This window comes from Dipodomys merriami, unplaced genomic scaffold (assembly GCF_024711535.1).
Source record: "Dipodomys merriami isolate MVZ:Mamm:240054 unplaced genomic scaffold, mDipMer1.0.p SCAF_27, whole genome shotgun sequence".
In the NCBI taxonomy this organism is placed as follows: domain Eukaryota; kingdom Metazoa; phylum Chordata; class Mammalia; order Rodentia; family Heteromyidae; genus Dipodomys; species Dipodomys merriami.
In genome coordinates, this window is record NW_027204159.1 from 17,373,597 (window position 1) to 17,394,020 (window position 20,424).

At 49.9% G+C, this 20,424-nt stretch overlaps 2 protein-coding genes across 5 annotated transcripts in view; one reads left to right on the top strand and one right to left on the bottom strand.

The window, feature by feature from the left end:
- The window catches only part of Tcof1 (treacle ribosome biogenesis factor 1), a 44,225-nt gene extending 37,540 nt beyond the window's left edge, over positions 1-6,685 (top strand). For 2 of the 3 annotated variants that reach the window (XM_070036397.1, XM_070036398.1), the window contains exons 21-26: positions 54-136; positions 588-765; positions 2,208-2,747; positions 5,254-5,348; positions 5,889-5,941; positions 6,152-6,685. In XM_070036397.1, coding sequence (XP_069892498.1) covers positions 54-136; positions 588-765; positions 2,208-2,747; positions 5,254-5,348; positions 5,889-5,915 — 923 coding nt within the window. In that variant the 3' untranslated portion in view covers positions 5,916-5,941; positions 6,152-6,685. Of the gene's footprint in view, positions 1-53; positions 137-587; positions 766-2,207; positions 2,748-5,253; positions 5,349-5,888; positions 5,942-6,151 lie in introns of those variants that run through there. The other variant, XM_070036399.1, reaches the window with a different exon arrangement.
- Positions 6,686-8,708: 2,023 nt separating this feature from the next.
- Positions 8,709-18,731, bottom strand: Cd74 (CD74 molecule). 2 transcript variants are annotated; one of them, XM_070036401.1, is made up of 9 exons: positions 18,542-18,723; positions 13,938-14,110; positions 13,699-13,778; positions 13,172-13,234; positions 11,559-11,654; positions 11,154-11,241; positions 9,851-10,042; positions 9,445-9,507; positions 8,709-9,163 (listed from the first exon to the last, which is right to left on the bottom strand). In XM_070036401.1, the coding sequence occupies exons 1-9, from the start codon at positions 18,616-18,618 to the stop codon at positions 9,153-9,155; spliced, it is 843 nt and encodes a 280-aa protein (XP_069892502.1). In that variant the 5' UTR covers positions 18,619-18,723; the 3' UTR covers positions 8,709-9,152. The 2 variants fall into 2 exon arrangements, with proteins under 2 accessions (XP_069892502.1, XP_069892501.1); XM_070036400.1 differs by lacking the exon at positions 9,851-10,042 and having other exon boundaries at positions 18,542-18,731.
- Between the last annotated feature and the right edge of the window lie 1,693 nt (positions 18,732-20,424).

Here is a 20,424-nt window from a genome sequence, read left to right on the forward strand (position 1 = left end):
CTGGCTGACAGGACCCCAGGACTCCCAACAGGAGACCTTTGCTTCTTTGGTAGGTTCAGCTCTGACCAAGAGAGAGACCCTGGTGGAGGAGACCACATCTGATTCCAGCGAGGATGAGATAGTAGCACCTTCACAGGTAACTTCCAGTAGGGGCTAGGACATCCTTCACCTGAGGCATCGTCCTCCCCCCAAGGTCCACAGTAGTTAACCTTCCTTCCAGTCTGTGGAAAGATTTACCTTGACACTAAGTCATGCCCAAACAGAAACATGCCTTAACAGAACTTTTCTATGGTTACTCCCAACTCTAGTGATTTTCCATTTGCATCAGTAATGAGAAATTTCCTTTTCAAAGGAAAAAAAAAGAAATTTCCTTTTCAAATGTGCCTAAAATAAGTACTAATGAAAATGGTTCAGGAGGCACATTTGCAGGGCTAAGCCCCTCTCCGGTGTCAGTGCCGCCTGCTTTGTATGGACAAGGTCAGCTTGATCCAGAGCCTCCAGGGCTGCTTTCCTCACCACAGGCTATGAGTATGTATTGGGCCCCGGATGGGCGGGCCCACAGCCTCTTTTACACTGGGCTTCTTCAGTCTCTCCTCTCAGGTTATGCGAGTCCCGGGCTGACCCTGGCCAATTCCCAAGCTTCAAAGGCCACTCCTAAGCCAGACCCAAATCCCTCCATTCCCTCTGCTTTGGCTAAAGATGACCCAGATGGGAAGCAGGAAGCAGACTCCCAACACACAGCAGGCACCATGTCCCCTAAAGCAGGTGAGTCAAGGGCAACAGGACAGAGAACAAGGCCATGGGCCACCATGTCCCATCCATAAGGTCCTGTATGGGAGTTGGATTCTGGGGATCCAGTTTTGTCCAGCCCCAGAAAGCTGGTGCAGCTGTGAGTGATAGAGAACAATGTCTTGGACTTGTGCAGTAGGCCTTGACTTTCTCCAGCAATCCCAGCTGACTTTCTCACAAATGGACTCACAGTGTAGATGTCAAGATTCAGAGGTAACAAATCTCAGGAGATCCTGGTCAATGGACTGACCCCAGGGCTGCTTTGATTTACTTTGAAGCCTGAACAAGCCTCTGGCCACCCTGGACCCCTGTGTCCTAACCATGAGTCAGGGGGCTACGTTAGGTCATATCAAGGCATGGTGCTCAGAAAATAGGCAAATGGCATGGGGAGGTGGTGGGAACGGGCACTGTGAAGTTCTCTGCATGGCCCCCAGCCTCATGTGGCATGGAGTGCCCATTTGGACTCTTGAGGTGAGGATCTCCACATCCCAACCTGAGCCCCTTGTAGAGCCCAACATTAGGAGCTTCATGTAGCCCTGAAAGGGGGTGGTGACCATCCCAGGTGACCTGGGAAATGAAGCAGTGGCAGCCCCAGTATCAGCTGCAGCTTCCCTGCTCGGAGCCAGGGGTGAAATCATTGCTCACTTTCTTCACCATCTTTTTTCTTTACATGAGAGGCGGGTGTGACAAGGAGACATTTTAGAGGGGGCTGTGGAAGGTTTTTTTTTTTTTTTTACACGTGTAGTCAGCACACAATTATCAAAGGCAAGCAGAGGCGTGGAAAATTCTAAACAAAGGCAGCACCAGAAGTCACTGGCAGGCAGTAAACCTGCTTAGTCAGACACCACGTGTGTGCACAGCACACCCCAGCCCAGCACTCCCAGCCCAGCACTCCCCCGGGCTGCTGGGAGCCCTGGTCAGGAAGGGCAAGGACTCACTGTGCATCAAAGCTGATGAGCTGAATGTCTGAGTCTGTGGCTTATAATAAGGGACCTCAGTACTTATCTAGCTCCTCAGTTCACGCTCAAGGACAAAGCCCCCAAGAAGAGCTAGTACCTGACTGGTATCCCAGTAAGGTGGAATACCACATCAAGCCTGTCTCCTGTCTCCCAGTACTGCCAGCAGGAATTCCTCCTGTCTGACCTGGCATCTCCCTGTTGGGTGCCGGCCTCTAGTTTAACATTCTATATCCATTATCCATCCTCATCTGGAACTTGAGTGGGGTATTGGCATGAAGACAAAGACAAAGAAGAGCTTTAAGTTAGGAGTAAGGTCTGAGATGGTGTGAATTGAGATTAGAGAGGACCTTTACTCGGCCCATCTGTTCTGTTGTTAGAGAAATAGTCTTCCCTGTCACCCCCTCAGCTTGTAGATCTGTCTCCCAACACGCAGACTTGTGACCCCAAGCCTCTCCACAGGTAGAAAAGATGCTGCCTCAGGCATACCTCGGGAGCCCCGGAAGCCCAAGAAGGGAGCCATGGGCTTGGCAGCATCCACACAGGCGCTTCAGAGCAGCATCACCCAGCACCTGCTGGGCCAGCCCTGGCCCCTGAGTGAGGCTCAGGTGCAGGCGTCAGTGGTGAAGGTCCTGACACAGCTGCTAGAACAAGAAAGGAAGAAGGTCACAGACACCGCTAAAGAGAGTAGCAAGAAGAGCCGGAAGCGGAAGTTGTCAGGGGACCAGTCAGCCTCCGGGCCCCCCAAGAGCAAGAAGAAGCAGTCAACAGCTGGGGAAGGTGGAGAGGGTACTGTTTCCCCAGAAAAGATCTCCAGGACTTCCAAAAAGAAAGCAAAGAAGGACAAAGGGAGTGGTGACATCAAAGAGAAGAAGGGGAAGGGACCTCCTGGCTCCCCAGGGGCCAAAGACAAGCTTGAAGGGAAGCTGGGGATGGTGAAGGCCGAGGGTGATGATGAAATGAACTCAAAGAGCAAGAAAGAAAAGAAGAAATCCAATAAGAGTAAGTGACATCACGTCCCCTGGTGCGCACTGAGGGCGGCTAGGGACCACATTCAGTGGCATGATCCCCATGCAGAATAAGAGACTCAGAGGTAGTTGTCTAGGGTCCTGGGGCAGCTAGTGGCAAAACCAAGAGTAGATGAGGGGCACCTAGGCCCACACTGTGTGCCCTGCCTCTGGAGCCCATTCAGCAATCACATCCACTTTCAGCCCTGGGCTCAAGGCTCCTCTGCCTCTAACCCAAGGTAGCAGGCAGATCTTGGAGGTGCCTGCTTTTCCTGTCAGTTCTGTAGGTGCTGAATGGACCAGAACCCCTGACCAAGCCTCATCTTCTCTCTAGACTTGTTTCTCCTAAATAACAGCCTTTTACAGAGCTCTGTGGCTGTGTTAGAATCTACATGTAGTAGGACTTCTGACTTCCTTCTACCAGCCCTGTAACAGAAGTGGGTATTTCATTCTCATTTTCCATGTGGGAAAAGGCTCAGAGGAGAAAAGCTACTTTTACTAGGCAGAGCCATCCCCTAACCTAGTCCTCCTGAGCACTGCTCTGAGTTTGCCAAGGCAGGTATGCCTATAGATGCCTGGTGCCTAATTGCTGCAGAGCACAGAGCCTAGCAGCTGCAGAGCACAGAGCCTAGCTGCTGGGGCCACCCTCACAGCGGGGCTGCCATCACCCCTTGGCATGCAGAACTTGACTGGATTCCCACTGTCATCTTTAAATGTGTTGAAGTTGTGTGTGTGTGTGTGTGTGTGTGTGTGTGTGTGTGTGTGTGTGTGTGTGTGTGTGTGTGTGTGTGTGTGTGTGTGTGTGTACACATGTATGTGCGTGTGTTGCGTGTATTCCCACTGTCATCTTTAAATGTGTTGAAGTTTTTGTGTGTGTGTGTGTGTGTGTGTACACATGTATGTGCGTGTGTTGCGTGTATGCCTGTCCTGGGACTTGAACTTGGGCTTGGGTGCTGTCCCTGAGCTGCTTTTGCTCAAGGCTAGCACTCTGCCACTTGAGCCACAGCTCCACCTCTGGCATTTTTGGTAGTTAATTGGCAATGTGTCTCTTCCTGCCCAGGCCAGCTTTGAACAGTGATCCTCGGATCTCAGCCTCCTGAGTAGCTAGTCTCCTGATGAACCACCAGCTCCTGGCAAGAGAGTTCTCATTTAAAATTCAGCTGAGTTGGCCGGGCTCCGGTGGTTTCATGCCTCTAATCCTAGCAACTCAGGAGGCTCAGATCTGAGGATCGCTGTTCAAACCAGCCCAGGGAAGAGACTCGGTGAGACTCTTATCTCCAATAAATCGCTCAGAAAACCAGAAGTGGCACTGTGGCTCAAGCAGTAGAGTGCTAGCCTTGAGCTGAAGAGCTGAGGGACAGCGCCCAGGCCCAGAGTTCAAGCCCCATGACTGGCCAAAAAAAAAAAAAAAAAAAAACAGCTGATTTCCTGGACATGGTGGAACACCTGTAATCCCAACCCTTGGGATACAGACCCAGAAGAATAAGCAATTCCAGGACAGTTTAGAACTACATAGTATGACCCAAAAAAAGAAAAAAGGCTAAAGTTATGGCTCAGTGGTAGAGCACATGTCTCTTATGCTTGAGGCTCCACCACTTGGAGTTGGGTAGGAAGACTAATTTAAAGAAAAATAGAACCAGGTGCTGGTGGCTCACACCTGTAATCCTACTAGTCAGAAGGCTGAGATCTGAGAATCATGGTTCAAAGCCAGCCCAGGCAGTTAAATCCATGAGACTTTTTTGTTGCCAGCCATGGGACTTGAACTCTGGGCCTGAGGGCTGCCCCTCAGCTCTTCAGTCCAAGGCTAGCACTCTACCACTTGAGCCACAGTGCCACCACTTGAGCCACAGTGCCACTTCCGGTGGTTAATTGGAGATAAGAGTCTCATGGACTTTTCCTGCCCAGGCTGGCTTTGAACCACGATCCTCTGATCTCAGCTTGAGTAGGTAGGATTACAGGCGTGAGCCACCGGTGCCTGGCACCTATGAGACTCTTATCTCATTAAACAACAGAAAACTGGAGGTGGCACTGAGCACTATCCTTGAGCAAAAGAGCTCAGGGACAGCACCCAAGCCCCATGATCAAAAAAAAAAAAAAAAGAGGCTGGGAAGGTGGCTCAGTGGTAGAATGCTTGCCTCCTTTGCATGAGGCCCTGGATTCCATTCTGCAGCACCACATAAGCAGAAAAACCCAGAAGTGGTGTGGTGGCTCAAGTGGTAGAGCGCTAGCCTTAAGCTGAAGAGCTGAGGCTCTTCAGTGCCCAGGCCCAGAGTTCAGGCCCCACGACCAACAAGAAAAGAAAAGTAAAATACTTGGTTGGAAAGGAATCATGAAGCTGGCCCCTGAAAAATAGTAGGTGTCCTAGCCCAGCTACAGCCTGTTTTGATGGCTTTCCAGGTGTGTGAGGAGAGCTGGGGACCAACGGAGCCATGGGCTGAGAAGTTGACTAATCCAATACCGAGGAGTAATCTTGGCTAAGAAAGTTTATTTTATTCCCTCAGAAAAAAAAGACAAAGAGAAAAAAGAAAAGAAGAAGAAAGCAAAAACTATAACCAAAGATCCTGACTCACCATTCCAGAAGAAAAAGAAGAAAAAGGTTGGGAACTTGTGAGGGGTGTAAACCCAGGAAAGGGTCTCCTGGGGTGGATGTTAACCCCCTTCCACAATTGGGCCTGATCCTTGCCTCCTTTCCATTCTGGAGCTATGGAAGACCTAACAAGAGGCTGGGAATGTGGCTAGTGGTAGAGCACTTGCCTCACATGCATGAAGCCCCGGGTACCATTCCTCAGTACCACATAAACAGAAAAGGGTGGAAGTAGCACTGTGGCTCAAGGGGTAGAGTGCTAGGCCTTGAGCACAAGAAGCTCAGGCACAGTGCCCAGGCCCTGAGTTCAAGCCCCAGGACTGGCAAAAAAGAAGAAGAAGGAGACCTAACAAGGAAGAGCCTTGGCAGGTGTCTCCCCTCCCAGCCTCTGAAGACCGTAGGAGGGTAAAAGGATGTGGGAGGTTGAAGTAAGGAGAGGGAGCAGAAGACCATGGAGTTGTGGGGGAGTTGCCAGGCTTCAGTGGGTGCATGGTGGTGAGTAGAGGGTGGGGGACCCATAGGGACAAGAGCCTTTTACACTTTCCTTTACAGAAGAAGACAGCAGAGCAGGCGGTGTGAAGGCATATGCCAGGCACAGGGCGCAGGTATGCTTCTTGATCATCCCAACACCCTGGGGACCATAAGAGAAGGTGGGGCCAGGGTTGATGCCAAAGGCTGGAGCTGCAGCAGCCACGGGGCCCACATGGTCACATGGAGTGGTTAGTTGGTGCCCCTGAACTGCAGTGCGAGGCCTGACTTCATCCTTGGTGGAGAAGAGTTGGGCAATCTGACATCTGACTATTTCCTTCCCCCAGGGATATCTTAGCAGAGAAGTGACCATCTCCAGGCCTCTGCCCTCTCCCCATCGTGGATTGGGACTGGATCTTTATCTTCTTCTCCCTCCACAAGACGACAGCCAGCCCTAGGGTCCCGTGCTGGCCAAGCCAGTGAGCCTGCCGGAGGCTGGTCCGAGGAGGAAGTGGCCCCTCCCACAACACAAGGCGCTTCGTATAGATGTGTATAATATATATATATATTTTTTAAGTCACCTGCCTTTCCCTCTACAAGTCCAACATGCTGAAGTCCTTGAGATCTCCTCTCTCTCTCTCTCTCTTTCTCTCTCTCTCTCTCTCTCTCTCTCTCTCTCTCTCTCTCTCTCTCTCTCTCTCTCTCTCCTTTCTGCAGACGCAGTGAGGCTCAGCTTAACCCATCCCACGCTGCTGGGTGTCTGGATGATCCCAACTGAGGCTTTGTCCACTTGCTGTCAGTTTTTCTGGTTATAGGGTTCTGTTTTGTTTTCTTTTGTTTTAATAAAGTAAAAGACTTAAAGGAAAGGTAGATATTTCCAATGCACTGGAGGAAATGCTGTGCAGTTGGCTACTTTAAAGAAAGGCAGTCTGGTGACCCTTAGAGACATCTTGAGAGTCATTCAGAGCCATGCACTGATGGCTCATACTTTTAATCCTAGCTATCCAGAAGGCTGAGATCTGAGGATTGCAGCTTGAAGCAGAACCAGGCAAACAAATTTGAAAGACTTAACCTTCAGTTAATCAGTAAAAAGCCAGAAGTGGTATAGCTCAAATGGTAGAGCACCAGCTATAAGAGAACAAAACAGCTCAGGCTGGGAAAGGTGGCTCAGTGGTAGAGTGCTTGCCTCGCATGCATGAGGCCCTGGGTTCGATTTCTCAGCACCACATAAGCAAAAAAAAAGCCAGAAGTGGCACTATGGCTCAAGTGGTAGAGCGCTAGCCTTGAGCTGAAGAGCTGAGGGACAGCGCCCAGGCCAAGTTCAGGCCCCATGACTGACCAAAATAAAAAAAAGCTCAAGCTCCTGTACTGGCACTACAAAAAAAGGTCATTCTTGCTGGGCACAGGTGACTCATGCCTCTAATCCTAGCTACTCAGGAGGCTGAATCTGAGGATCACGATTCAAAGCCAGCCAGCCTAGGCAGGAAACGGACATTTCCAATAAATGACCAGAAAACCAGAAGTGGCGCTGTGGCTCAAGTGGTAGAGCTGAGGGACAGTGCCCAGGCCCAGAGTTCAAGTCTAATGACTGACCCCGCCCCCCCCCCCCCAAAAAAAAAGTCATTCTGACTCCAAGGCAACAAGGAGTCCTTTTAGGCTGCATGTTGAGGCTCCAAGGCAACAAGGAGTCCTTTTAGGCTGCATGTTGAGGCTCCAAGGCAACAAGGAGTCCTTTTAGGCTGCATGTTGAGGCTCAGTCTGAGACGGATTGTCACAGAGCTTCAGTGAAGTGGGAAGCTCCCTGGGCTGAATTGGTAGGGGAGCCTTCCTGGAAGAAGTGTCATCGTAAGTATGAGGGGAGATGAACGATGTTGGTCTCCAAATGCCAGGGTAGATGGTAAAAATGCTCAGACAGGAAAGGGGCTTGGAAAGCAGTTTGGGGGGTTGGGCTTGAGGGCCAGGAGCTTGGGAGGTGGTTGGTGGAATATTGCTGTGACAGTCACAGGAGGCACAAGAAAAGGAACTAGGCATGTATTAGCCTTGCCTCCAGGCAGTGTGTCCTGGGAGGGCAGGAAGAGGCAAACCTGCAGAATATGTTGGGTATGGACTATTGGGACTCTTTATAGCTCCCCTGTGGACTGAGGGGAGGGTGGTAGAGATGTTGCCTGCTGCCCCACCCTGGGTGTGCAGAGGCCTACCTCTGTCCCTGAAGTGAAGAACACCAGACATTTAGAAGGCTCTGGTAATAGCCAGAGCCCAGGCAGAAAAAGCATGAGTGGCAGTCTTGGAGACCTAGATTGGTATCCAGCTGGGCACCCCTGCATTTGAGGCCTTGGGTACCCCACCTCATCTCTACAAGTGTGTTGCTTTAGATCAGCGGCTGCAGAGAAGTGTCCTCATTGAGCAATTTTGACCCACAGAAGTCTTTAAACTTAGAAGTGGTGTGATTTCACTAATGTCAGCTTCTGCAGAACCTCAACAACCTGACAGCCAGAACCTGCGCCACCTCCTAGGGACAAACGGCAGGAGCTGAAGAGTGGTTGGCCCATGGTCCCACAAAGCACCTGGTTGGCTGCAGCCCCTATTCCTGACATGGAGGCCTCAGTCCGTTGTCATCTGTCATCACACCCATGCTGCTCTTAGTATAGAAATGGAATCGAGGACATGGTGGGGGAGGGAACGGGAGCTGGAACACAAGGAACTTGTGCTTTAGAACTGCAGGCAAGTCTCTTCTCAGAAGTAAGAGTATTTGCATATTGAACGTGCCACCCAAAATATCTGTGTCCACAGGCCCCAGTCTGGACCCCTGGGGCTGCATTGTCTTCTTCCTGATGGGTGGATTTAGGTTCTTCAGCCTTACAGTGAGCTGACTTCATCCCCACAGAAGAATTAGGAACCAGAACATTCTACTTACTACATTTTATTCTCAATGTGCACTATGGCCCAGCCCTGATGGCTGCTTACAAGCTAGCTGAGCAGGGGACCTGGCATTGGCTGGGGTTGCAGGTGTTGAGCAGAGAGACTGCCCCTCCTTGGGGAGTGAGGTGGAAAAGGCCTGAGGGGAAAGGTCAGCAAATGTGCTGCTTGGGTTTGGGGTAGTGTCCCTCCTCCCTGCCCATGAACCTAGATAATTGATGTTAGGGACTGCAGTGATGTGATCAGGAGTCCACCTCTGGCTTTGCATCCATGCCAACAGATGGGAGTGGACAGGCTGACAGCCCAGGAGGGGCTGCAGGGATGGGAACTTGGGGGACACTGGAGGCACAGGGGAGGGGCTGAGGCAGAGGGGAGCAGGAAAGCCGTGGTCACACAAAGCTGGCTGGGTGCTGGAGATGATTTCTGCTGTCTTCACATGATGACTGGAAAAAGAAGAGGCAGGTTGAGGTTAGGGGATGCTCATTTGTTGTCCTTACTCCTTCCTAGTATCAGAACCACAGAGCAAGAGGACTTGACATACCTTACATACCCCTGTTGAGCTCAAGTAGTGCCCATCAGGGGCTCAAGTAACCTCCCCTAGCATGCCTCCCTTCCCCCCCCCCCCCCCCGCCATCACTTTACAATGAGATGTGGGAGAATGGCTAATGGTCATGCTGTGCAACTAGGGATGGTTGCAGGTGACCCCTACTCCACCAGGCCTTACCTTGGCCCAAATCCTGCTTTGTCACACCCAGCCCAGAAGACTGGTCCTCCATGTCCAGTGGCTCTACAAAGAAGCAAGTCCAGTTGTTACTTGCAGGTGTCCAATAACATCCTTCCTAAAGATGCAGGCCTGCAGTACAGGAGTGTAACTGGGGGCCAAGTAGGGTGGTACAGGAGTAGGGAGGTCTGTGGGACTCCCGGTGCATGGAGAGATGTGTGGGTGTGAGAGGAGACATGGCAGAGACAGAAGGATGGCTGGATGGGTGGAAAGGGCAGGACAGAGCCAACCACCCGGAAGCTGACATCCCCAGTATCCTGACCCATGGGCACAGGGGGGACCTCTTGCCCCTTAGCTTTCCTAGTCCTTCCTCATCCTTCCAGCTGCTGGCATCTTGGCCCCTGCTTACCACTGCAGTTATGGTGCCCACGGCTCCTGGTGTGGGGGATCTCGGTGCCATTGGGGAAGACGCACCAGCAGTAGCCAGTGCTCCCATGGCACTGGAGTGGCATATAGTTGCCATTCTCATCGCATTTGGGACGGAATGTGCCGGGGTGGACGGCAGGGATGTGGCTGACCTCTTCCTGGCACTTGGTCAGTACTGAAGCGACAGGCATGATGGAGACAGTGAATGAGTAGGCTCTGGCTCTGCAAGACCCACACACTGCTGCTGTGGGCCTAGGATTTGCACTAGTAGCTTCTCTTCACCAACTGCACAGATGGAAAACTGAGGCCCACACAGGGTCCGAGACTGAAGAGGAGTGGAAGACTGTGTGGCTAATTCACTCTAGAACTTGACTGTGTCTGTCCTTCCCTTTTTCTTTTTTTTTTTCTTGCTTTTTTTTTGGGGGGGGGGCGGGGGGAGTGGTCCTGGGATTTGAACACAGGGCCTAGGTGTTTCTGAGCTTTTTTTTTTTGCTCAAGGTTAGCACTCTACCACTTCAGTCACAGCTCCATTTTCATCTTTTAGGTGGTTCACTGGAGATAATGAATCTCAAGGACTTTCCTGCCTGAACTGGTTTTGAACTATGATCCTCAGATCTCAGGCCCTTGAGTAGCTAGGATAACAGGTGTGAGTCACTGGCGCTGGACTAATCTTGACCATTTCTTATGGCACCAAGCCCCATTACAGTCTGGAATTCCCCCGTGGTTCTGGAAGAAAGCAGCCTATACCTTGAGAATTCTCAGCATGCTACTATTGGGAGCACCCAAGTAGAAGTCAGAAGTGCCCTTTGTTAATGCAAAGAGGTGAAGTAGCAAGGGTCGCCTCTTCTGTATGTTGAAGGGGATCACTCACTGGGCTAGGGCCAGATGAGCCATTGGCCAGTCCAGGCCTAGAACTGCACAGTGAATTCGAGAAGTGGGATGTTGGGAATGCAGCTTTAGGGCTAAAGCATCTTGGTATGTGATGTTGCTGAGGTGGGAGACACCCAGGGCCCTTTCCAAGTGGTGAGGACAGGAATTCCTGCTTGGTAGGCTTTAGGTTATATTTGCTCCAGGACCTCATGTGATCACCCTCCTAGAGTGAGATGTAGGCTAGGTATGAGCTGTGTCTATACCCCATGGCAAATGTGGTGGGCAAAAGCAAACCCACAAATAAGATGGGGCCGGGGCAGCTGAGCCCAGAGACAGGAAGTTGTGAGGATGGGAGGTGGCATGATGCAGTCACCTGGGACAGCTGGAAATCCTAGCACCCTGTAGGCCCACCCTACCTTTGGGCGGAGCCTCAGTAGGCTTCTCTTCCAGGGAATTCTTGCTCATTTCAAACAGGAGCCACTGGTGCATCCAGTTCTCAAAGACCTGGTGGGGATAAAGCAGGTGGTTAAGCCTGGTATCCATCATGGAGCCCTACCCCATTCAATATGCTGTACTGGACCAGGCCCCCAGGAACAGAAACATGGTGGCTCAACACCTGGAGACAACTGCAGCCTGGGTCCGCCTTAAAAGACCCTCAGGGCTCTGTCCACGTGGTTCTGTGACTCCAAGTGTTCTTTGGTGCTCAGAGTTCTGTAGAAGCTGGCCCTGCAGCCTCATGAGCCCTCCCCTCCTTCCACTTAGGGCCAAGTCTCACAGGACATCAGGGAAAAGAGGGTTCCAATGCATGGAAGCCTGCTGACCTTCCAGTTCAGGTTGTCCATGGTGTTTTTCAGGTGTTTCAGGTTCTCTGGGAAGTTCCCTTTCAGCTGTGGGTATACCTGCAGGGGGTTAGACCTCTGCAGAGGAGCAGAGCAGAAAGAAGGTTAAAAAGAGCTCCCTGGCAGGCAACGAGAAATATGTAAGTTATGTTCCTTTGTTCTTCACTCTAAGGAGTGAGCTGTACTAAGCCTGGACCTTGGACCTTAGCCATGATAGGGGCTGAGCCTTATATATAGGATAGAAGCCTGGGCCATGGGCTGGGAAGGTAGCTCAATGGTAGAGCACTTGCCTTGCATGCTCGAGGCCCTGGGTTCGATTCCTCAGCACCACATAAGAAAAAAGCCAGAAGTGGCACTGTGGCTCAAGTGGTACAGTGCTAGCCTTGAGCTGAAGAGCTGAGGGACAGCACCCAGGCCCAGAGTTCAGGCGCCACGACCGGACCCAAAAAAAAAAAAAAAAAAAAAAAGAAGCCTGGGCCATATATCCTATGCAGCTGCAAGGCCCCGGGCTGGGAGTTGGGGTCCAGCTTCCAGAGCACCTCTACCAATACCCCTAGCCTTCTACTTCCAGACAAGCATCTTCAGGTTTCTACCTCAAAGAAGACCCCTCACTACCACCACCACCATCACTTCCCCCCCCCCATACACACACACATGGGCTTTCCTCATATAGCCACTATAGTTCTCTGTCACCTGGTCACTTTTCTGCCTTCCATACTAACCAGGAGCTGGGATCAGCTTAGTTCCTGGCACAGCAGAGACATGCAACACAAATTTGGGAAGGTGCCAGGTACCAATGGCTCACACCTAGCTACTCTGGAGCTGAGATCTCAGGATAACAATTCAAAGCCAGCCCAAGCTGGAAAACCTGTGAGACTCTAATCTCCAATTAACCTCTAAAAAATCTGGAAGTGTGCCGGGCGCTGGTGGCTCACGCCTGTAATCCTAGCTACTCAGGAGGCTGAGATCTGAGGATCGCGGTTCAAAGCCAGCCCGGGCAGGAGAGACTGTGAGACTCCTATCTCCAATAAACCACCAGAAAAACCGGAAGTGGCGCTGTAGCTCAAGTGGTAGAGCACTGGCCTTGAGCTGAAGAGCTGAGGGACAGTGCCCAGGCCCAGAGTTCAAGCCCCACGACCGACAAAAAAAAAAAAAAAAAATCTGGAAGTGCATCAGATGCCAGTGGCTCACGACTATAATCCTAGCTACTCAGGAGGCTGAAATCTGAGGATCATGGTTAGAAGCCAGAAGGCAGAAAAGGCCAGGAGACTCTTAATCTCCAGTAAACCACTCAGAAAAAGCCAGAAGTGGAGCTGTGGCTCAAGTAGTAGAGCACTAGCCTTGAGCACAAAAGCTCAGGGACAGCATCCAGAGCCAGAGTTCAAGCCCCAGGGCCAGCACCAAAAAAAAAAAAGGCAGGGAAATCAGGGTGTCTAAGCAAGTCATCCCCAAGATTTTGGCCTGTTTCTACATCTCAAAAATGGTGGCAAGGGGAAGCTGGATTAAACAGGTCTCCTGTGGGTGAGGTTCAGTGGGGCTGGTGTGACGTGGGCCCCCTGTTTGGTAGAGGGGCACCTACTGGCTCCCACACTCACCAGGAGCAGGTGCATCACATGGTCCTGGGTGGTGTTGCCATACTTGGTAGCATTCTGCGGGGGCTGTGGAAGGAGAGGACAGCATTATCAGCCTTGGCTCAGAGGAGAGGAAGCCTGAAGCTGGGGTCTGGATAAGAGTCAGGTCCAGGAACTCAGTTCACCCCGGCCACTTCCGAACATGGGAGCTGGAGTGTATGTCATTACCTGTCTGCCTCTGTGTCCTCATTAGTTACACTAGCATAAGCGTAATAGCGTAATAGTTTTGTGAACAGAAATAGTATTAGTAAATGAAATCAAAGACTTGGAGAAAGAGTAATGACTATAAAACACTATGGAAAATAAGTGCTTTGTGAACCAGACGGGGGGAGAGGAAGGTACTGAGCTCTCCTAGATGACCAGAATAGCTTTGCCCTCTCACCCTGAGGTGTGCCCTACTCCTCTCCAGCAGAGAAGACTTCTCCCCTTGGCACCTGCCCTCCATCCAGGCTGGACAGCACTCCCCTTCTTCTTCCCTCAGCTGTCCTTACCCCGTGAAGCAGACTCTCCATGGGCAGGGCCTGCATCAGCATGGGGGTAGCCATCCGAATCTGGTTCACCGGCTTGGGGGCTGGAGGGAAGGGAGTACAACATGAGTGTGGTCCCCGTGCCCAGGAGGGGTCAGGGACTGACCTTAGCCCCCAAGGGAGAGGACAGTGGCCTGGTTGGGTACAGAGGTGTGCTCTCTAAGGTGAGAGACAGTGGAGTGGTGAGGAAAGTAGATACACACGCTTGGGAAGCTTCATGCGCAGGTTCTCCAGCTGCAGGTTCTGGGAGGTGACTGTCAGCTTGTTCAGCCGGCCCTGCTGCTGATATAGGAAGTAGGCAGTGGTGGCCTGGCCAGCCAGGAGCAGAGCCACCAGGACTGAGAAGCCTGTGTACAGGGCTCCACGGCTGCACTTCCTGTAGAGAGAGGGGTTTAAGTCAGAGGAAAATGCAAGGAGTTGTTCCAGTGGCAGGCAGAGTGTAAGCCACCCTAACAGACACACGTTAAACCCATTCACTGAGCTCCCTGTGGACATGCAGCTTAAAGACACTCCCAGAGTCTTTCAACCACTCAGGTTCCTAAAGTCCTCTTAAGTAGAAATCCCAGAGCTTCCCTTGGACTGTTTGAATGAGAAGGAGTCAAGTTCCTTGCCCACCTTGGCATCTTGCAGTCAAAGTAGGAGTGCCTCCTTTGTTACCTCTGCCGTGAGGACCTTTCGAGGATCAAGGCAACCCTCACTGTTTTTTTATTATTATTTTTTTTGGGGGGGGTCCGGTCGTGGGGCCTGAACTTGGCTTGGGCACTGTCCTTCAGCTCTTCAGCTCAAGGCTAGCGTTCTACCACTTGAGCCACAGCACCACTTCTGGCTTTTTTCTTTTTTTGCTTATGTGGTACTGAGGAATTGAAGCCAGGGCCTCAGGCATGCAAGGCAAGCGCTCTACCACTGAGCCACCTTCCCAGCCCCTTTTTTTTTTTATTATTTTTATTATCATTATTATTACTTTGGGGGACAGTCCTGGAGCTTGAACTCAAGGTCTAAGTGCTGTCCCTGAGCTTCTTTTTGCTCAAGGCTAGAGCTCTATCACTGGAGCCACAGCTCCACTTCTGCCTTTTTGGGTAGGTTAGTGGAGATAAGAGTCTTACAGATTTTCCTGACAAGGCTGGCTTCAAACCACAAAACTCATATCTCAGCCTTTTGTGTTGCTAGAATTACAAGCCTGACCCACTGATGCCTGGCTTGAGTTGTGGTTTTGTTGTTGTTGTTGTTGTTAGCAAAAAAGGTACAAGCCATTTACCATATAAGTAGTGTTTCCTCCCATCGCTGGGCAGTGAGATCAGATTTAAGGAGAAAAGGGAAGGAAAAGTGGACCTTTTGAAAAGGGGAAGTGGAGCCTGGACAGTCTAGGAGTTTGGCATTACCCCTCAGGGACATTCCTACACCAGATTTTCTATGTGTCCTGGACAGCCTTTGAGCCCTAATGCTTTCATCTGCTTTGGCTTTGGCTTTCTTCTTGGAAACAAGATCTAACAATGAGCACAGAATTATCTCATGGTGATATCTGCAGGACTGTAGGCATCTATGCCTAGCTGAACTACTCATGTTCTTTGGACTGGTCAGCTGCCCAATGAGGGGTGGTCAGACCCTGAAACCTCAGGGTTCCAGGGTGCAAACACATGTTACCATACAGGACCCTGACCTCCCTCCACTCACCCAGAGAATGTGAGGGAATACTAGGATCCTGTCATCATCTCAACAGATCCCCTCAAATTCATCTGATGCCAATGTGATGATGAATGGGAATAGAAGCTTTGGCAGAGGGACTGGGTTTTTTTTTCTCCCTTCTGCTTTCTGCCTTGTAAAATCACAGCCAGATGCAAACACTTGATCTTGGGCTTCCCAGTCTCCAGTATGGTGAAGGATCAATTTGTTCGTTATAAACTACCAGCCTTTGGTATTCTGTTACAGCCGCTTAAACTGGCCAAGGCACACCCTGCTAGAATTGTCAGGATGCATCCTTGCCCCCTTCCTTACTCCAGTGAGAATAGTTTTAGGAACTGCTTAAGACACCCTTCTGCCTAGTAACTCATGATGTCACAGACATGGCTCATTCTCATTGGCTCTATGCTTGCCAGCCCTCCTTGCTTCCTGTTCTAAAGTCCAGGACAAGGGAGAAACACTATTCTAAGAAGAAAGGGAGGAGATCAGCAAGAGGGGGAAACAAATTCCACTTCTTGACCTTCCCAAAGGATTAGCCTGGGCTCTAAAGCCAGTAACAAGTTTAGTTCAAGCTTCATCACCTGCACTCAGGGACCCCAGAGTACAACCTACACCTAGTTCTATTCCTGGCTTTTCCTCACACCATGTGAGTTTATGGAAGCCCAGGGCCTTCTCCTCTCAAAAAGCAAATAAAACTGGGCTCCAGTGGCTCACACCTTTAATCCTAGCTACTCAGGAGGCTGAAATCTGAGGATCACAGTTCAAAGCCAGCCCAGGCAGGAAAGGCCATGAAACTCTTATCTCCAATTAACCACCAGAAAAAAACAGAAGTGGCGTTTGTAGCTCAACTCAAGTGGTAGAGGACTAGCCTTGAGCTGAAGAGCTAAAGGACAGCACGTAGGCCCAGAGTTTAAGCCCCATGACCGACAAAAAAAGAAAAAGAAAAAAGCAAATAAACTGACAGATTCCTATTGAAAATGAGATCATGTAACCTGGCTTGGAATCCTGGCTCAGTCACTCACTTAGCATTGGGACCATGGAAAAAAATCACTTAGCCTAACACAGAGAAAGAGGATTAATTAAAAGAGTAGTAAATAAGAAAATGGAGTAACATTCTTGGCTTCATAGTGAGCATGTTATTAATGCTCTATAGGTAAATAAAGTACTGTTCTCAGAGGAGCTAATAGTTAAGGTGAACAACAGACTTCCTTCCTCCTTATGCCTCTCTGTCCTCTGGCTCTGCTAGAATGCAGCTCTTGTCACTTCCCCTTTTCACTTCCTCCTTTGCTTTGTCTCCTTGTGGAATTAAAAAAAAAAAGTAATTGGCCAAAGTCAGGAGCCAATCAGAACTAGCAAGAACCATGATATAGCTGTTGCCGGGCAGAAGTGTTCAGGAAAGGCTCTGAATGAGGTTTGGTCTGTGATGGCCTGAGCACACAGGGCTAGGTCAGTTTTTAGAACTAAAGTGAAAACTAGAGAAACTCTCTGAACACTGAGTCCACATGGATCTGCAACTCACTGGGTGGCCTATGGTCAGAAGACTACATCTCTGCTCCCCACAAATCCTGCCTTCTAAAGGGAGCTCAAATTGAAGTCAAACTAAGTCCTGGTTTAAATGCTGTCTCACGGGCTGGCTCACTGGTAGAGAGTTTGCCTTGCATGCATGAAGCCCTGGGTTTGATTCTTCAGCACCACATAAGCAGAAAAAGCCAGAAGTGGTGCTGTGGCTCCAGTGGTAGAGCACTAGCCTTGAGGTGAAGAGCTGAGGATCAGCGCCCAGACCCAGAGCTCAGGCCCCATGACTGACAAAAGAAAAAAAAAAATTTTTGTCTCAAGTAAACCAGCTGTGTGAGCTCAGACAAGTTAATTAACAATATAAGCCCCAATTTTGTGTAAAAATGGTGACAAATATGACCAACTCAAGAACACAAAGAATGAAGTTTAGCTTTTGGTTACTGCCTGGGACGTAATCAGATAAACAGTTGATGAGGACTGGTAACCAGTAGAATAGATGAGAACTATTATTGGGGCCATGGTTAATATTATTGAGACCTATAGAGAAGCAGTGATTTATCCAAGGTCCACCCATGGCACTAGCAGAAACTGGACCCGAATCCATTCCTCACAACAGATAGGAGGAGATGGGATCCCATAGGATAGCCATGGGAGTTCACAGGCTGCTGCTCTAATACTCTCTAGTTACCTTCACATGACTTCTTTCAGAGTCTCTCCCAAGCCCCTGTCTGCCTGGCAACAGCTGACATCACATCTGGCTGCAAGTCTCTACAGATAACAAATTACTTCCTGAAGTAATGGGTATGGGGGTGGGCAGCTGAATTTTAGTCACATTTAGGGAGTTTCAGGGGGAAATACATGGTTGAGGCAATCTTGTGTCTGGGATAGGGGCCAGGGGTTCTCTAGATAGCCGTGCCAACTTTTTGCTGTGAAAGAGGGGTCCAGAGCACCATATGCCATACATTGACCCTGAGCCCCTTCTAGAAACTCAGTCAGGGCTCCTGCCTGCACTCTGAGCTGCAGCTGTGATCGCAGACGCTTTCCTCTGCCTCTCACAGAGAGGCTGATTCCCTTCACTCAGATACCTGTGCCCACTGGAATTGGGGAACTCTGTGAGGAACTGCTTCTAGCATCCTCTTTTAGAAACTTCCTCCACTAGGATCCAGAACATTTTTAAATTTGGTCCAAATTTTCTAACCTGGGATTTATAGCCCAGCTTCAAGGGTGATAGGTGAAATTCTCAATAGTGAGCAGCTCTAGGGGGCAAGAAAGAAAGAAAGAGAGAGAGAAAGAGAGAAAGAAAGAAAGAGAGAAAGAAAGAGAGAGAGAAAGAAAGAAAGAGAAAGAAAGAAAGAAAGAGAGAAAGAGAAAGAAAGAGAGAAAGAAAGAAAGAAAGAGAGAAAGAAAGAAAGAAAAGAAATTTACAAACCCTTGCTCATTTTCAAGGGAGGAAACTAAGAACCAGAGGGGACAGAAACTGGCTCAAAATCACTCAGAAAGTCAGTTTTTGGCACCAAAGAGTCAAGGCCACCTTCATGTGATTCAGGCCAGTGTTCCTGGATACCTCCAAGTCTGAATTATCTAGAATTTGCCCTCTTCTGGTGTTCCCACATACCTCTCCTGGGTTCCAGGGCGCTGACCCAATATGGGCAGTTGCTCGTGGTTAGAGATTAAATCACTCTGGTCTTCCATGGCTCTGGCCTCTGGTCTTCCCCACGGTCTTTGCTGCTGCTGCTGCTGCTGCTGCTGCTGCTGCTGCCACCACCACCAAGTAGTCTGGGACCCGAGCCTCTGCTCACTTCTTAAAGTTGGTGCTGAGGAGGAATCTGATTGGTCCACAGGAGGACACTCCACCTACCTGGTAGATGTGGAAGTGAAAGCCACCAAGTTGGAAATACCCCACTCAAGCAAAGTTGCCTCTTATCTGGGGGGAGGCAGGGACGGGGGAGCTCCCCAGGCAGGTAGAAAGGCCAGCACAATCTCATTGGCTGACCAGGAATCTCATCACTTGTTTCCAGGCAGACCTTTGGATTCATAAGGCTCTTTGGATGTTTCCAGAAACAGGCAAACAAATATTCTCCCTTGACAGGAAATCACTTTGAAGCAGAAAGTCTTTTATTTGTCTTCCTTTCTCATGGGGCAAGGAGGGTATATGTCTCCCCTGTGAGCTTAGATAAGGTCTCTTCTCCCTTACCTAACATGGACTCAGCCCATCTGAGAATATTGCTGTGAAGGCTCTAACAGTAATACTTGCCACCATTTACTAAACCTCCTTTGTGTCAGACACAGTGACTGTCATGCTCATGTTGTAGTACCTTCGTTCCAGGTGGAGCCCCTGAGGCCTGGAGCCCTTGTGTTCTTAGCTGTTCTACTCTCTTCCTAATACTGAAATTATGTGGTTCAAATGCAGGAGAATGGGGGCCTCTTCAGGGAGTGAAAAAGGAAGAGCTGGCAAAGGGCTCAGGGGAGATTTAACATATTGGCAAAGTTTTATCACCTTGTCTCTGTACCTGTACACTGACACAGTAAGAAATATGTTTGATCTCTATCTCTAGTTCTTGACACAACAGCTGCTAAGACCTTGGAATTTTGGAGTGATGTTTATTGGTTGTTTTTGTACTAGTACTGGGTCTTAAACTTAAAGCCCTGTCCTCTTACTTGGCTTTTTCACTCAAGGCTGGCTCCATGTGGAGCCATGCCTCCACTTCTGGCTTTTTGCTGATAATTGGAGAAGAGTCTCAGATTTGTCTGTCCAGCCTGGTTTGAACTTAAATCCTCAGATCTCAGGCTCCTGAGTAGTTAGAATTTCAGGAATAAGCCACCAGTGCCCAGCTTTAAAATGTTGTTTTGGGGCTAGGAATGTGGCTTAGTGGTGGAGTGCTTGCCAGCATGCATGAAACCCTGGATTCAATTCCTCAGTACCACATAAACAGAAAAAGCTGGAAGTGGTGCTGTGGCTCTAGTGGTAGAGCACTAGCCTTGAGCAAAAAAAGGGCAGGCTTAAGCCAGGTGCTGGTGGCTCCCACCTGTAATCCTAGATACTCGGGAGGCTGAGATCTGAGGATCATTGGTTCAAAGCCAGTCCGGGCAGAAAAAAATCCCCATGAGACTCATCTCCAATTAACCACTCAAAACTGGAAGTGGCACTGTGACTCAAATGGTAGATTGCTAGCCTTGAGCACAAAGAGGCTCAGAGACAGCACCTAGACCCTGAGTTCAAGCCCTACAGCCAGCCCAAAAAAAAAAAAAAAAGGATGTCTTTTTGGCCAAGTTTCAGTGGCTCATACCTGTAATCCTAGCTACTCAGGAGGCTGAGATCTGAGGACTGAGGTTCCAAGCCTGTTCAGGCAGGAAAGTCTGTGAGACTCTTATCTTTAATTAATCACAGAAAGAGCTAGAAGAGGAGCTGTGACTCAGGTGGTAGAACACTATCCTTGAGCAAAAGGAGATCAAGTACAGCGTTCAGGCTCAGAGTTCAAGTCCCAGCACTGGCAAAAA